At 38.4% G+C, this 15,602-nt stretch overlaps 1 protein-coding gene across 3 annotated transcripts in view; it reads right to left on the bottom strand.

The window, feature by feature from the left end:
- Positions 1–13,352, bottom strand: part of Srek1 (splicing regulatory glutamic acid and lysine rich protein 1) — a 33,130-nt gene extending 19,778 nt beyond the window's left edge. For 2 of the 3 annotated variants that reach the window (XM_028783177.1, XM_028783183.1), the window contains exons 1-3: positions 13,133–13,352; positions 6,379–6,512; positions 989–1,113 (exon numbers count right to left, since the gene is read on the bottom strand). In XM_028783177.1, coding sequence (XP_028639010.1) covers positions 989–1,113; positions 6,379–6,512; positions 13,133–13,293 — 420 coding nt within the window. In that variant the 5' untranslated portion in view covers positions 13,294–13,352. Of the gene's footprint in view, positions 1–988; positions 1,114–1,399; positions 1,872–6,378; positions 6,513–13,132 lie in introns of those variants that run through there. The other variant, XM_028783190.1, reaches the window with a different exon arrangement.
- Between the last annotated feature and the right edge of the window lie 2,250 nt (positions 13,353–15,602).

Genomic DNA, 15,602 nt, shown 5'->3' with positions numbered 1-15,602 from the left:
ATTTCCATTTCTACTCATGCTACTCCATAAAACTGATCACTGACAATAGTTTGTAGATGACTAAAATTTAACAACTGTTAAATGACAGCAGCTTCTAAAGATGAAAAAACAAGTTTACAAAACCACTGTCCCTTACTCGTCATAGTGGCTAGTCTAGCCTTGTTTAGAAACATGTGAGGTCATGTAGCTTTTAATCAACTTAAAAATAAAATTCAAACACTTTTCTATGCTGTAAAAAACACTACCAGGCCAGTGTCCTACCCACTCTCAAGCTCCTACTTCTCCCCCTTCGCTCTGTTCCAGCCAAACTGAGCAGCACTAGTTCCTCAAGCCCAGACGTTCAATTAAAAATCATCTTGTTCCATGGTCTCCCAAGCAGAATGCTGTACAAGATCCAAAGTTTCAGAAGCCTCTTCTATAAACTGACCACCACAATCATGAAGTTTGCACATACCCTATGAAACACTAGCAAGTTAAGAAGTCACAGTCCTTACCTGACAAATGGCCCTCCTTTAAATGAAGTATGACCAGAATCCTTCTCACACAAAAACCAAAAGCCCAGTAATGGTTATAGCTTTCTTTCACTGAGAAATCACAAGATATTAATTACTGTTTCATTCTAAACAGCAAAAATGTAAGGATTCTGTCATATTTTTACCTTGTTCCAGCTTCTCAGTCATCTCTAAAATGCTTTTTCCATTACCAAAGTTCACTAGTCCTCCTGATCCTCATGAACTGGGAAGTGATCTTGGGCCTCCAAGTCTATGTTATCAAAAGCACTGAGTTTCCTATCTGAATTTTCAAATGTGAACAAGCCCCCAATTATTTCAAAATAATTCTCAAAGCAATGTCAATTGAGATGATGTGGGGTAAGTTTTAAGTATGGATTTTGAATAGTTGCCACCAGACAAAACAAAGTAAAACTCCTTTCTTACTCCTTACTCAATCTACTGCACAGGTCAGTGCCCACACCATCAAGACGACTTACACTGCTCACTGCCGTCAGGGGACTGGAGGTCGGGATGGGAAGCAACCCTGCACCAGGCACTAGGCTTGTCATTGTTGGAGCAGGAGCCAGTAAAGAAAGGGCTTTGGCTTCTTCTGGGATTTTACCTGCAGAGGCAAGTTGCAAATATTACGGAAAGCAGAAACACCACACCAACTTTACACTATGATTTTACAATTACCCTTGCACTTAAAAAATAATAATAATAAATGAATCTATCTATCAGATCCGTACAAAGAAACAAATAAGAACATAAGGCTCTCCTTTTATCCTGCTCTATTAGGAAAAATAAAAGTGAGCAAAACTTCAAAGACTAACAATCTCATTAATGGAACATTAGTTTAAAAACTGAATAATGTAGACAATTATTTAACACTTTGAGCTATGGGTCACCTGTACTGGAAACTTAATGTTCATGAACCAAACGATATCAAGCATGGACGCTTTCCCAGGACGCTGTTTTCGCGGTGATCGAAAGTTGTGTTACACATGACAACCGTTCGTGTTGGCTGCGTCACTAATAGCACACAGAACATCAGATACAGAAAAGAAGAACATTTTTTAAAGTTTAATCCCCAGAAATGGCAAATAACCAAATTAGTCAAAAAAAAGAAAAGAAAAGAAAAAGAAAAAAAAAAAAACAAATATGTGCGAATTGAAATTTGCTCCATAATGAGTGTCTCTACCCTGTTACTGAAGCTACCTACTTGAGAAGCAAACAATTCTGATAACCCTCCAAAAGACTACTCAAGCTCAAATAAACAGAAGAAAACAGAAAACTTGAACACATAATCAGCTTGAATTTAAAAAGGTCCATTACCCCATTCATCAATAAGGCACCTCACCAACTAATACCTAGAGAGACTCCAATCCCAAAGATACCTTGACAATTGATAAAAAAAAAAAAAAAAAAAAAAATTAGGGACTGAACCAACAAAAACGTCCCTAGTTTCAGCAAACTTCTTAAAATCCTAACTTTAGATGCAGTGTATGTATACTTATCTGAGAGCAGTAACTAATGCTTATAAATGCTTTTCTCATGAAGCCTGTAATTGTCTAACAGGAGTAACATTAAAATCACATTTTAGTAATAGTAAAACCATTAAGAAAAATGCCGGCAACTTAAAAAACAAAAACTTTATATTGAAGTACATGATCTGCCATATTTGGTTTCTGAATTTAAAACAATTTGACAAAAACTAAAACTTCCACATTTTTCCTATCTTCAAGGCAAAAAAAGGGGTGGGTATATTTCTCACACTAGATTGCATATATAAATTACATTTCTACTAATTCATTAAGAGTGTCTTAAAACTGCATTTTCAAAAAATCACACAAGCTGAAATCTATGTGGTAAATTTTCAAAAGCATTACACCTCATTCAGTGGTAAAGCCTATTTACAACAACAAGATGCACAGAGATAAATGTCTAAACAATCTCTCCTGAAAGACCTCAAAGCATGGATGGAATTCAAGTTGTAATTTAAAACTTTAGATAATGGTTTTAGCTTATCTATAGAAAAAATTAGAATTAACAGTTTAGTGGCTTTAGCAAATGCATACTTTCTAATTTTACAGCATCTAAATTTAACTAGTTTAAAAAGTGAGAGTATTACTTTAAATTCTGGAGAACAAAATTCTTAACATGCAGAATGATAACAAGGTAAGCCTTTCTGAATATATAAAAGAACAATGAACTACTAGTACTACTACTTATCTATACAGCCCATCTACATACTATGCTACTTATATTAGTTATCACATTCATTTCATCTATTAAACATTCAGAGTTACTTTTTAAGGTTTAAAACCTGAACACCTTTGCTGACTGGATGCCATCCTGAGGTATGCACTCTCTGCTTCAGTACCCTAGTTTATTCATCTGAGTTGCAATCTAGTAATGTGCCAAATTTAGTATTATTTGTCAATAAGCAAACCCAGCTGTCTATACAGTATAGAGACTACACAGACAATAGGGTATTCAACATGAACCACGCTCATTTCTTAGTACCGTGAGGCCTCAGTTCTGTCTTAAGTATTAGTGGGCTATCAGATTTTCCCTATCTCATGACAATAAAATCAGTAACTTAATTTAAGCTCATACTATTTCTGCCTTAATCTATTAAAGATACTCTTGAGAAAAATTCCATTGTGCTATTTCCAAACTATAATTCTGTAAAATGTGTCCTCTAAAGCTCCCCTAGAGCATATAGAAGTGTAAAACAAGCAAGCATTTAGCATTTTCCCCAAACTACACTTCAAAGAAAACTGAGGCAGAGATCTCTCAAACTACTTTGAGTCCTCACTTCAGAATCCACTTAAAAAGCTAGTAACTTCCGAAGTTTCAACGAAAAAATTCAAGCAAGCAAACAAACAAAAAAATGCATGCAAATAAATAATGAACAGTTTTCTCCAATTTCCCCAGAAGCAACAAAAGGCTTCATAAGACCAAGGTAATAAAAGACAAAGACCTCCCCCTACCTTCAGATGGTAAAAGAAATGCACTTATTTTCCTTGATGGTTTTATATGCCTACAGTTCTAGGGGAAGGACAAAAATTATAAGCCATCAGTTGGTTTTTATGAGAGATGTAGACTTGGGGAAAAAATAAGCACTGTGCCCATCAGAAAATGTTCCTAAGATTCTCGTAAGTGTTTGAATCTTTGAGGATCACAATGTACCTCAGCCACCCACAAAGAAGGCCTGCGCGTCGTCCCAGCACTGCACTCTAACTTACTGCAGAACAGTTTGGTTCATGTCAAGGTTGAGCTCTGTTAGTCATTCCCCATAAATGTACAACATATTACAATCTCTTAATGGAATACCATTCACAAAGAACTGGAGAACCAGCTCATAAGTTAAAAGTGAAAGATTTAACAAAACAAAAACAAAACAAAACAAAAAAAAGGGACAAAAGAAAAAGAAATGAAATTAAAGCAAAACAATAAAAACAGAGACAGGGCGTCCATCTTCTGCGGTTCAGACTCCGATCTCATTTCCCCAATGAAGGTTTCACTTGGCGGCAGGTTTAGTGGCATGGCAAACAATGCCTAACTCAGGCAAGTGTAACAGGTCTGCCTTGGCCAGTCTAGTCATCTAATAATGCACACATATCACATAGAGAAAACATACAAAACCAAATTAATAGTCAAAATCCATCTACCAGAAAATGTGGACATAAAGTTATGACTGACGATTAGGCTCACACCTGTTACGTTGATCTTACTTTTTCTAAATGTTAACATTTATAAAAAGAAATCTGAAATGCACGTAACAACAACAAGGTCATATTTAGACAAGTATAATGAAGGTATTATTTTATTCAAAACGGCACATTTTATCAACAGTAGTTCCTGCTCAATGAGTATCAATACCACTTTCCACCCACTTCTCACATTACTGTCTGAACTAAAACCCAGCAAACTGAAAAATCTGGTAAAATGTTTTCTATGGCCTTTCTTATCTACACCACAATGCTGATTCTATGGCGTTGAAGCATGCAATGAGTCACATGTCCAGTCACGTGTCCAGGGCATACACAGCCCTGTGCACCTCTCTCAGAGCTTCCTCCCTTTGTTTGCTTCTCTCACTCTCCTCTCTCTCTTTAATATAACAATGCATTACTTCTTTGCTGGAAGTGTATAATCAGACTTAACAGCTGTAAAAGTTATAAGCTATATTTGAAAAACCTAATTTAAAAATGTATATCAGTTTCTTCCTGATATCTTATTAAAATACCTTAAGATATTTTATTAAGGTACAGATAAAAAATGCAGTAATTTTTAGATTTGCATGTCCAAAAATGGTAACATTTTCTTGCAAAATGGTAGCATTAAAAATGCTTAAAGTTAGCTGACTGTTTTAATCAACCAAGCAGAACAAACTAAAATAGAGACTCCCATATTCCATAACCTTGAAAGTTACTTAAAAATTAGTTTCTCTGATTGTATAGGATTACAGCAAGGTTCTAACAATGATTTAAAATTCTTCCTCCAAAACGAGTAATGATAAAAGCCTTTGCTATATACTTTTCTGGTATTTCTAGTTTAAGATTTTTTATTGTGCATTTTCATAGAGTGGACTTTTGCAGAATTAAAACATCTTCCTCTCTCACCTTACTCCCCAACTTCAGGGCTCACTGTGTTCTTAAGATCAGATAAGAATATATTTGTCAAATAATTTACTTTTAACCATGTTTATCTTCCCTATCTACTCTAACCCCTTAAACATGAAAAATATGCTTTCAAATTTATCTGGGCGGGGGGTGGGGGGCGGAAAGAAACCAGATCTTCCTGTTCTGAGACTTCTAAATTATCATTCTGGGAGGGCCTGTATCTTATAATGCTCGTAACATTCCAAAACAGGCATTCTGAAACAATAAAACTCCCAAAGTGCACCAAACTCCAGATGAACTAATGATTTTTAATGTAAACCTAGTAACTACAGGTTTTTAAAATTACATATTAAAATCTCATTAAATTGTTTCTAGCATACTTTTATGCTATAAAATAGTTACTATCATCTAGCAAAAAAAAAAATTAAAATGTATGTATATATGCCAGTCAGTACTCTAGGTTAATTGTACATTAAAACTGTCAAAATCAATAGCCAATTATATATAAATGACTCTGGAAAAACAAAATTTTTAATAATAATTAGTTCTTAAAGCAATTCAAGATGTAAAACGTAACAACTAACTAGAAGGCCTTGGGCCTTGCTCCCGTCCCTGACGTCACTCCCTGACGGAGGCTTTACAGAATGCTTTCCAGTTACCCTGCCCAGTAAAAGCCAGTCAAAGAAAAAAGTTCCAGGTATATAACAAAAATCACACTGAACATGAAACAATAGTCTGGTTCATAACAACTGAGAGAAACTACCTTAAGAGGATATTTGAAAGAATAAACTGAGTATTTTTCAAATGAATATAATATCACAACCCCAACTTGACTGAATGTATGGTTTACTTGAAAAGTTCGTAACTGTGCTCCCATGAGTATATGCTTACATATACATTTAAAATGATTTTTCATACCAACGTAAGTTTTTAAATTCTAAAAAGCTCTTTTTTTACAATCTGCAAATTGGCTACAGAAAAGCCAAAACTAACTATAAAAGGCAAGCATTTGATAAATTTTCTAAATGTTCAGTTGTAAAATCTCAAATATCCGTAAGTAATAAACTAACCACTTCAGTATAATTTTCTACAGATTTTTTTCTTCTTCAAATTTCATTCTTGTTTCACACACACAAACGTGAGTGTGCACAGACTCACACATAGAGTACTGGCCAATTTCCAGGAAAGCTAAAGGCTATATATAGTAACAGACAGGACAGATATTAAAACAATAAGAAAAAAAAACATAAGATACCAACCTTCTGCACAAGGAACTACTATCAGAGCTCTGTCAATAAAAACCGTGTTAGTTAGATGCTGGGCCACACCAACACTTGATGGGTCACGAAACTTAATATAACATACTTTGGAGGAAAAGGCAAGAGGTGTATTGCTGCAAAAGAAAAAGAAAACAAATGGGTTAATAAACATCTGCATGGTTTTATAATTTTCATTTGAAATTTCTTTCTTACATCAGACTTAGGTAATCTTTGTTGCTAAAAACGACTAACATGTGAAATAACATATTTTAGTCGTTTAACACTGACTTATCTGACAAAAGCAGAGGTCACTCTAGAGGTGCCTATAAATCAGTCAGCCCTAAAACGAAATTTCAAACAGCTAATGTTATCAGTCAAAATCACTTTACAGAATTTCCCATCCTCAAGACTTCAAACTGTAGCCTCCCCCACCCCTCATTCCTCAACATTTCCATTACTAAAACTGTGGTAAACCCACAGCTAGTACAGCATAGGAGGCCATGGGTTTAATGCCATCAATCCAAAAATATCACCGAAAACTTCACAGTAATCATACAATTAGGTAATATGGAACCAAACAAGGGGTTTTTGCATGGCTTTAGGCTACAGAATAAGGTGCTTTCCAGGTTAAAAAAAAAAAAAAGGATTGGATTTTACAAACAAAATATTATACAGTTTATTTTGCAAAATAATAGACAGTCTATTTGATTTAACTCATTATGCTATTTCTCATTAAGTCACTGAGTAACTGTTTAACTAGTAATTACAAAGTCACATTTTAAAAAAGACTTATTTTATTTTTTGTTTTGTTTTTTTTTTTTTTTCAAGACAGGGTTTCTCTGTGTAGCCCTGGCTGTCCTGGAACTCACTCTATAGACCAGGCTAGCCTCGAACTCTTGAACTCAGAAATCCACCTGCCTCTGCCTCCCAAGTGCTGGGATTAAAGGCGTGCACCACCACCGCCCGGATGACTTATTTTATTTTTAAGTGTAGGTGTACACATGTGAATGCTAGTGATCAATAAATCCAGAAGAAGATATCAGATCCCCTGGAACTGGAGTTATGAGAAGTGAGTTGCCTAAAGTGGGTGCTGGGAACCTAACACTAGTGCGTGTCCTCTAACCACTGAGTAACCTTTTCAGCCCCTCCATAGTCACTTTTTTCACTAAATTTGTTCTCTGTGATCCACCATATATAGCAACAAATCCACCTTTAAAACAATGGTTAGAGTTACAGCTACACTGTCAACCTCTGATGGTTAATATTGCTAGCTAGTCAAATGGACTAGACCCACAATCACCAAAGAGGCAATTCTATGAGATACTATCTAGCTTAGAGTAACCACAGTGGGAAGACCCATACTAAGTATGGTTGGTGCTATTCCCTGGGCTACAAAAAAAAGAGAAAGCTGTGTGAACACCATATTGAGGACTCTGCTCCTAAGTGACCTATGAAAAGGGCTGTTTGACCCCAAAAGAGGCTGCAACCCACAGGTTAAGGACGGTTGATAAAGTACTTCACAGTGTTCAGTAACTTTCATTTTTGTGGTACACTTGTACATGCTAGACAGGCATCTGCCACTCAACTACATGCACCCCCAGTCCTTAAGCAATTTCCTTAGTCTTTATCTCCCACCACTCTTCCTGAAATAAAGCCCAACTTCACAATTATTTTGTAAACATGTCGGTATTTCAGCTTTGAGAAGAGTTATACTGAACATTACAGACTTCATATAGATGCTGACAAAGGTTCATGTTGATTATTATTATTAATTATTTAATTATTATTATTTTCAACACAGGGCTTCCCTGTATAGCACTGGCTGTCTTGGAACACAGAGATCTGCCTGCCTCTGCCTCTTGAGTACTAAGATTAAATGCATGCGTCACCACTGCCAAGTATCAAAAGTGTATTATTTATAAATCAGTTATGTTTATAAATCACATATGTAGGTCTTTCTAGTCTATCTAAGCTATCTAATAAAACTATTTTTCTTTATCACCACTGTGATTATTTTGTGATACTAGGGACTACACTCAGAGTATCAAACATGCCGGGAGAGTTCTCGTAAGTATGAAACACACCCTAACTCCTTGTACTTTAAAATGTACTTTTAGCAGATTTCTGAGTTTGAGAGTTCGAGGCTAGCCTGGTCTACAGAGTGAGTTCCAGGACAGCCAGGGCTACACAGAGAAACCCTGTCTCGAAAGAACCAAAAAAAAAAAAAAAAAAAAAAGTACTTTTGACCTTCAGGGTCCACTATGTTGCACAGGCTCACTTTGAATTTCAAATCCTCTCTCGGGCTTACATGTAGCTGGGATTACACACATGTACCACCAAAACTCATGACCAGAGTTTTACTTTTCAAAAGTTACGCACTCTGTTTTGTCTAAAAGTAAGCAGCTCTGTCCGCCCAGCAGAGTGGTGATGCACACCTCACATCCCAGCCTTGGGGAGAGCTGTAAGTACATGCCTCTGTAAGTTCAAAGCCAGCCTGGTCTACAAATCTAGAGAAACCCTGTCTCAATAAACCAAAATTTGTAGATTTTGACCTCATTTGTTGAATCAAGTTTTAGGTTTTTTTAGAATATAAAACTACTGGTATTTAAGTAGAGACACTTGAAAACCAAACAAAACCCACCTCTAGAAACAGGCTACATTTCTGGGGTCCTAATTGGTATTTTTTCTTGGTATATTTTACTTTACAAATGCCAATGTAGTTAGCAATATGTCTAATATTTTATTACTACATCTAGATACACCTAAAGATGTAAAGTGGCTCTCACCCTTCCTGCTTCAATGCTTTGGCACAGTCTCTCATGTGGTGGTGACCCTCAACCATAAAATTATTTTTGCTGCTACTTTGCAACTGTAATTTTGCTGTTTGAATCCTAATATAAACATCTGTGTTTTCCAATGGTCTTAGGTGACCCCTGTGAAAGGGCCATTTGACCCCCAAAGGGTTTGCAACCCACAGTTGAGAACACCTGTTTTAGAAGATCTATCAAAATGACATAGTCCAAACATGGACAAATAGTTTTACACATGCAATTACCGACCAACACAACATTTACCTAAGGACTCCAAAAGTACTTTGGATGGCACAAATCTCCAAGCCTTTCTTATGAAGCGTTGACACTGCCTGCAGACCTACCAATCACTGCTGATGACCAACATTTCCAAATGCATCTAGCTTAAACTCATTCATTTGTAATTTAAAATTTTAAAGATAACCAACATTTAATGACAGAATTTCAAAAACACTCAACACAGCACATGTCTAAATATTATTTTAAAGCGCAGCAATATGAAAGTGTTTATTACAGATTAAGTAAGAAAAAAATTTATAATCACAGTGTATGACTCCTTTGATTATACTGTATTATAATAGGCACATAGGGACCAGAAGAGAAAACATGCTAATGAAAGGAGTTTGGTAGAATGATGTTATGATCACAGACTCTCTTGTTCTCCAATCTATAAAGAATGACTGCTATGGTGAGGTAAGGAAGTAGCTCAAGAAGAGCCTGGTGTGTTGAAGGCTTGTTCCTCAACTACTGTTGGGTTCTGAGGTTATCCAACTGAATGTACCAGTAGGAGGTGGGGCAGGCTACTGCACCAGTGAGTACCTTGGAGATTTTATCTTGTCCCTGGCTCCTTCCTGGGATCTATTTCCTAACCACCTTATTTCTGCTAGGTGACAGGCTGACCCATCAGAGCCAGCCAACACATTATAAAATAAAATTACAATCTAAAATCCTGAGCCAAAGTACTATTTGATGAGCTTAGGTGTTTGCCATGGCAACAAAATGTAACAGACACAGTATATGTAATTTTTTAAAGTAAACAGACTTTTTACTTTGGTTCTTGGAACTTCAAAAACCAGAAAAGTAGGACCCCAGAGCAAGCAAGAAAAACAGCACAAATGGAAATCTCCCTGATGTTAGAGATCAAAATAGAATTACCCTTGGGGAGGTTAGTCAACTGAAGGAAGGTACAGGGGAACTTGCAGATACTCCCATCTGTGTGCTTGCTACAGTGCTATGTTTAAACCCATAAAAATGCATTGATCTCCACACCATCTGTATAAACATTACATCACAATGGTAAGTTTACTGAAAAAAAGCAATTTGTATAAATAAGTATTCAAAACTATGAAATTCAATTATTGTACAAAAAGTTGGACAGTAATTCTGGATATTTACTTATCTGGCAATAGCAAAAAGTGTCAAACAATTCTTAATATGTTCAATGAGTGTCTACAGAAATCCTTTTTTACTATTCCGTATTACCTGTGCAAGTGCATGCATAGGTGTACCTGTAAAGGGAGGTCAGGAAACAACTTTCAGCAGCTGAATTCTCTCCCTTTACATCGAGTTCTAGAGAGTGAACTCATGTTATCAGCCTTGACCCATATTATTGGCCTGTTTACATGAATGTTTAATGGTTAAAAATTAAAATGAAACTGTCTCCCCCAGGATCTGTAGGATTTTCACATTTTACTAAATGTATCTCCAATTTTAAATCAAACAACTGCTCAACTTCTAAACAGTAATCACAAAGCAACGTTTACATGATAAACAAAACAACTATCATTATCTTTGACAAAAGTACTACTGACTAAATCTTTATACACTTCAGCCCCAAACTATAAGTATATCCTCAAGGACCAGCTGGCATAACTCCATTATGGAGAGGAAACCCTGCTAATAAAGTTTATCAGTATCACTACAAAGCCAGAATGAGGCTCTACTCCCAAACTTATGAAAACTAGGTAAGAATTTTTGTCTGGCAACAACTTTGCCAAAGGAATTATTGTGACATACTCGCTCTACTTTAACACAAAAAGCAGAGCTTTTTACCCACTTTCATCTTTAAACTTCACTCAATAACATTTTTTTCATGGGAAGGAAATTGGATTTACTCAAGACCAGTCCTGAAGAAGACAAGGTAGACTCTCTGAGATGCATCTTCCCCAATGCCAGTGACTACCCTGCAGTGTGTTACTATCTACAAATGGCATTTCACTGGGAGTGAAGAACACTCTATATTTCTTCAGGCCCTCTACTGTCCCAAAGTTAATTTACAAGAGTTCATGGGCAGAGTATTTTACTGACTTCCAGCCCTTTCAGGATACAGCCCTCCTATGAACACTGCTCAATTACTGAATGTTGAGAATGTAAGATGATAGCTGAAAGCATCTTTAAACATTAGTGCCACGGTGACATCAAACCTTATGCTCATGCACTTATGCAGGATTCTGGTCAAAAATACATTGCTTGAATCTCAGCATATAAACTCAGACTGTATGGCATTCTACTAACCTACAGAAAAAAATGTCAGCTTCATTAAAGATTTTTTTTAAGAGAGGAAGGGGCCTGTTCTAGACTGAAGATAACTAAGTATCATAGCACTCCCTGAAACATGTACTGGATAAAAGGAGGAGGGGGACACTATTAAAACACTGAATTTTCTTTCTTTTTTCTTATCTTTTGTTTTGTTTTTTGAGACAGTTTCTCTTCACCCAGACAGCCCTGGCTATCCTGAACTTGATCAGGCTGGGCTTGAACTGGAGAGATCCCCATCTCTGTCTTCTAGAGTGCTGGGATTAAAGGCCTGTGACACCACACCCAGCTATAGTAAATGAAAATTTAATAATCAACTGCACCAAGTGAAAAGAATACTGATGGGCATTCACTGTTTTATTTCAACTTTTCTGAATGCATGAAACATTTCCAAGAATAAAGAAATTAACATTAAATATCCACATTCGTAAGAAATCAATTTGGAGAGGTTTCCCTACTTACAGAGAGTAGAGAGACGTACTGTTCTGTGTGCATGACTATAAAATAAGCTAAAATCTTTTCCCAAAAAATCGTGGGTAACTTTTCCTTCAAATAATTTTAGCATAAAGAACAAAATATTGTGAACCTTAGTATTTTCTTAAAGTTTATGAATGCGAGAATGTTAAGAACGGTAAAACCATTACAAGTTATCTGATTCGTTAATATTGCATAAGGGAAATTTACCACTTCAAGTACACTGCCTAGGAAGTGATGTCGACATATAAATGCCAATTAAGCGCTGGATTTTAAACACATGTACACAGTAGCGTTAATTCTGCATCGGCTTATACTTTTTGAAACGTCTGAGCCAGTGTAACCTTCTTGGAGGAAAATTCAGGCTGTTGCCAAAAGGAAAGATGGACGTGATCCTTAAGATCTTGAATAGGGGCTCGGTTAGAAAAACCAAAAAGAGGGTAAGTGTCTAAGATCACCCCTGAGAACAAAAACAGCCCGGATTCCATGTTGTCATCCGCACTCTCTCTCATCAGCACTAGCAGCCTGACACTAAGACCTAGAGGTCCGGGCGTTGGCGTTGCTGGCGTTCTTCACGATTCTCCCAGTGCAAAAACGTTATAGGCATTTGCCATGAGGACTACCGCCGGCCCACCTGCGGCCATCTTAAGTTCGGGGGAAACCAAAGGCCTGGGGCACCCAATTCGAAGATCGGGCATCAACCACAGTCCTGGAGGCTCGATAGGGGAAGGTACTCCTAAGTCCTTTGCAGGAACCCCGGGTGGCACTTAATCAACAAAACCCCAACGCGGAGAGCCCCACAGCCGGCCGGATGCCCTCATCAAACATGGCCGCCTAGGTAAGCGCGCGGTCACGTGACGCCCGCGCTCCCCGTGCCTCGGCGCCCGAGGTCTCGATGGCGGCGCGCCCCTCCCCCTCCGGGCTCCCGCACTCACTCTGGGGGGTAGAGCCGTAGCTCCTCGATTTCTCCTAGGAAGGAAAAGAGCGTCCGCATCTGCTCGCTGGTCACCGCCGACGAGAGGTTCGTCACCTGAATCACCGTCGTAGGGAAGAGGCCGAAGCCTAAGCCCAAGCCGAAGCCGCCGCCGCTGTTCATCCCGGCCCCGCTGCCGCTGCCTTCCCGCTCCCCAACGTCCACGATGCGTCAGCGACGGAGCCTGGGAAGCGAAGGCGCGCGGCCGCGAGCGCGCTCCCGCGAGCTAATTTGTGGCGCCGGGCAAGTCTAGCCGCCCGTCGCGCAACTCTCCTGCTCCGGGGGCTGCGCGCGCCGGCCGGAAGCGTCGCCCTGGCAACGCGGCGGCTCCCTGCGGGTCTTGGCCGCCCCAGCCCTGAGACCAGGTCTTTCATACTGTTGCTAGGCTTCTCTAGGTCTTCAGAGAGGTTTACCCGCTGCTGCACGGAGGGTCGTGGAGGTTCTGTCAGAAAGCCCAGCTCTTTCTCCAAATCAGGAGGAAGAATCCAGAAGCCTGAGCTGCAGTGGTGAAGGGACATTGACATCTGGACATTATGAATAAATACCTGGCCAAACTATAGCTTCATTATTAAAAACAGGCTGCAACCTCACTTAACCTATTTCAAAGTTGGCAGGCACCCTGATTATGAGACTTCTTGGAAATTTTCACACCAAGCATGGAGGTTAGGGTAAATGAGTGAATGAAAGGCTTTGCTGGCAATTTAGAACATGCAATTTATTCACTAGTGGCTCCTAATATCTATACTATTAGGCAAAGGCAGGTAGAAGACACAGATGGTCAACAAAACAACTTGCACCTTACTACGGCGCAATCGATTTCAACCAGAGGAGCTATACCCCAAGTTCATGGTTCAAGTCCATTCCTGTGGGCCCACAATATAAAAACATATTGGGGTCCTGAAGTTGCCCCTCAAATCACATGAACACCAAACACCAAACAGGGATGATTTATTGAACTCACACCTCAAGACTGATCGACCAGGGCAACAGCTCAAAGCTGAGCACTGGACATTTCCTAATGGCCATCTTACAAAGTTTAAAACCACAAAAACAACAATGAGCTCATGTGCAGGTGTTGGAAGTGCTGCCTAGTGGTCGACGCTCACTCAAGCTACTTGAGTGAGCCTTTAATTTGATGGGTCTTACATGAAGCTTATAGTTGTGGAATTTCTTAAGACTAACAAACCTCAAAACATACAGAACACAACAAGGTATGTGATCAGCACGACCCTGCTCTGGATCAAGTTATTTATCTGTGTCAGTGACTGGCAGGCATAGAACAAAGTAGCTACAGCTATGCTGGGGGTGGGGGGGCTCAACACATGTGCTACCGTTAAGACTTTGTTGCCCTTTTCACATTTGTACTGATGGTCTTAAAGCAACAGTAGAGCTGAGGGTGTAGTTACATTGGTAAATGTCCACCTTGTGTTGATACCCTAAAACTGAAACTGACATAAACCTGTTATTTTCCGTGCTGGGGTGATCAATGGATGGATGGATGGATGGATGGATGGATGGATGGATGGATGGATGGATAAATATAATGATAGGTTAAAAGGCTGACACCTGATTGGGAAGAAGGCAAGGTTTCTAAACTCTGAGTTACTGTTGCTTATATTCTTAACCTATGTCTACTCACGCCACACTAAATTTAACTTTAAAGTAACTCCCTTGTAAAGTAGTACAACATTTAATGTACAATGTCTCTTTTGTATTTTTTCCTTTGAGAGCCAGATTCTCACTATGTGGCCATTATTGACCTGGGAATCACTATGTGTATCAGATTGGTCTTGAATTCATAGAGATCCACTTTTCTCCCAAGTCCCAAGGGATTAAAGATATTTGTATTATTTGTGTGTATTGTTAAATGTATTATTTGTTTGTTTATTTTTGGTTCTTTTGAGACAGGGTTTCTCTATGTATTCTTGGCTGTCTTGGAACTTACTCTGTAGACCAGGCTGGCTTCAAATTCAGAGATCTGCCTGTCTCTGCCTCCCAAAGGCTGGGATTAAAGGAGTGCACCATCACTTCCTGGGTCTATAATGTATTTTTTTAAATTATCAGTGCAAAATAAAAGCAAGAACTTCTGTTCAGGTAATTGTCTCCAGTGGGGGAATATATACATATACATATGTAAAATCAACATCTCGCTGCACTCTCGCTGCAGTGTAGAGATATGTTGAAAGGTTGATTAGAGGCAGAGAGTCTGGGTAGGTACTCATTAGAGTAATCGTCATAAGCTAAATAAGATACAAAACAAAGGTAAGTGGTCTTAATAATGGAAAGCAATTAACCGCCCCAAATTTGAACAAACCTGATGGGAGAATAAAGTTATGCACTCAGAAAAGGACAGTGTACATGACACAATTACAGGACCCTAGAATAGACAACAGCAAACTTAGAACACTGGCTCCAACGTGAGTACCTGCCTG

The sequence above is a fragment of the Grammomys surdaster genome, unplaced genomic scaffold (assembly GCF_004785775.1).
Source record: "Grammomys surdaster isolate TR1022 unplaced genomic scaffold, NIH_TR_1.0 99, whole genome shotgun sequence".
In the NCBI taxonomy this organism is placed as follows: domain Eukaryota; kingdom Metazoa; phylum Chordata; class Mammalia; order Rodentia; family Muridae; genus Grammomys; species Grammomys surdaster.
This window is presented reverse-complemented; position numbering and strand designations above follow the sequence as displayed.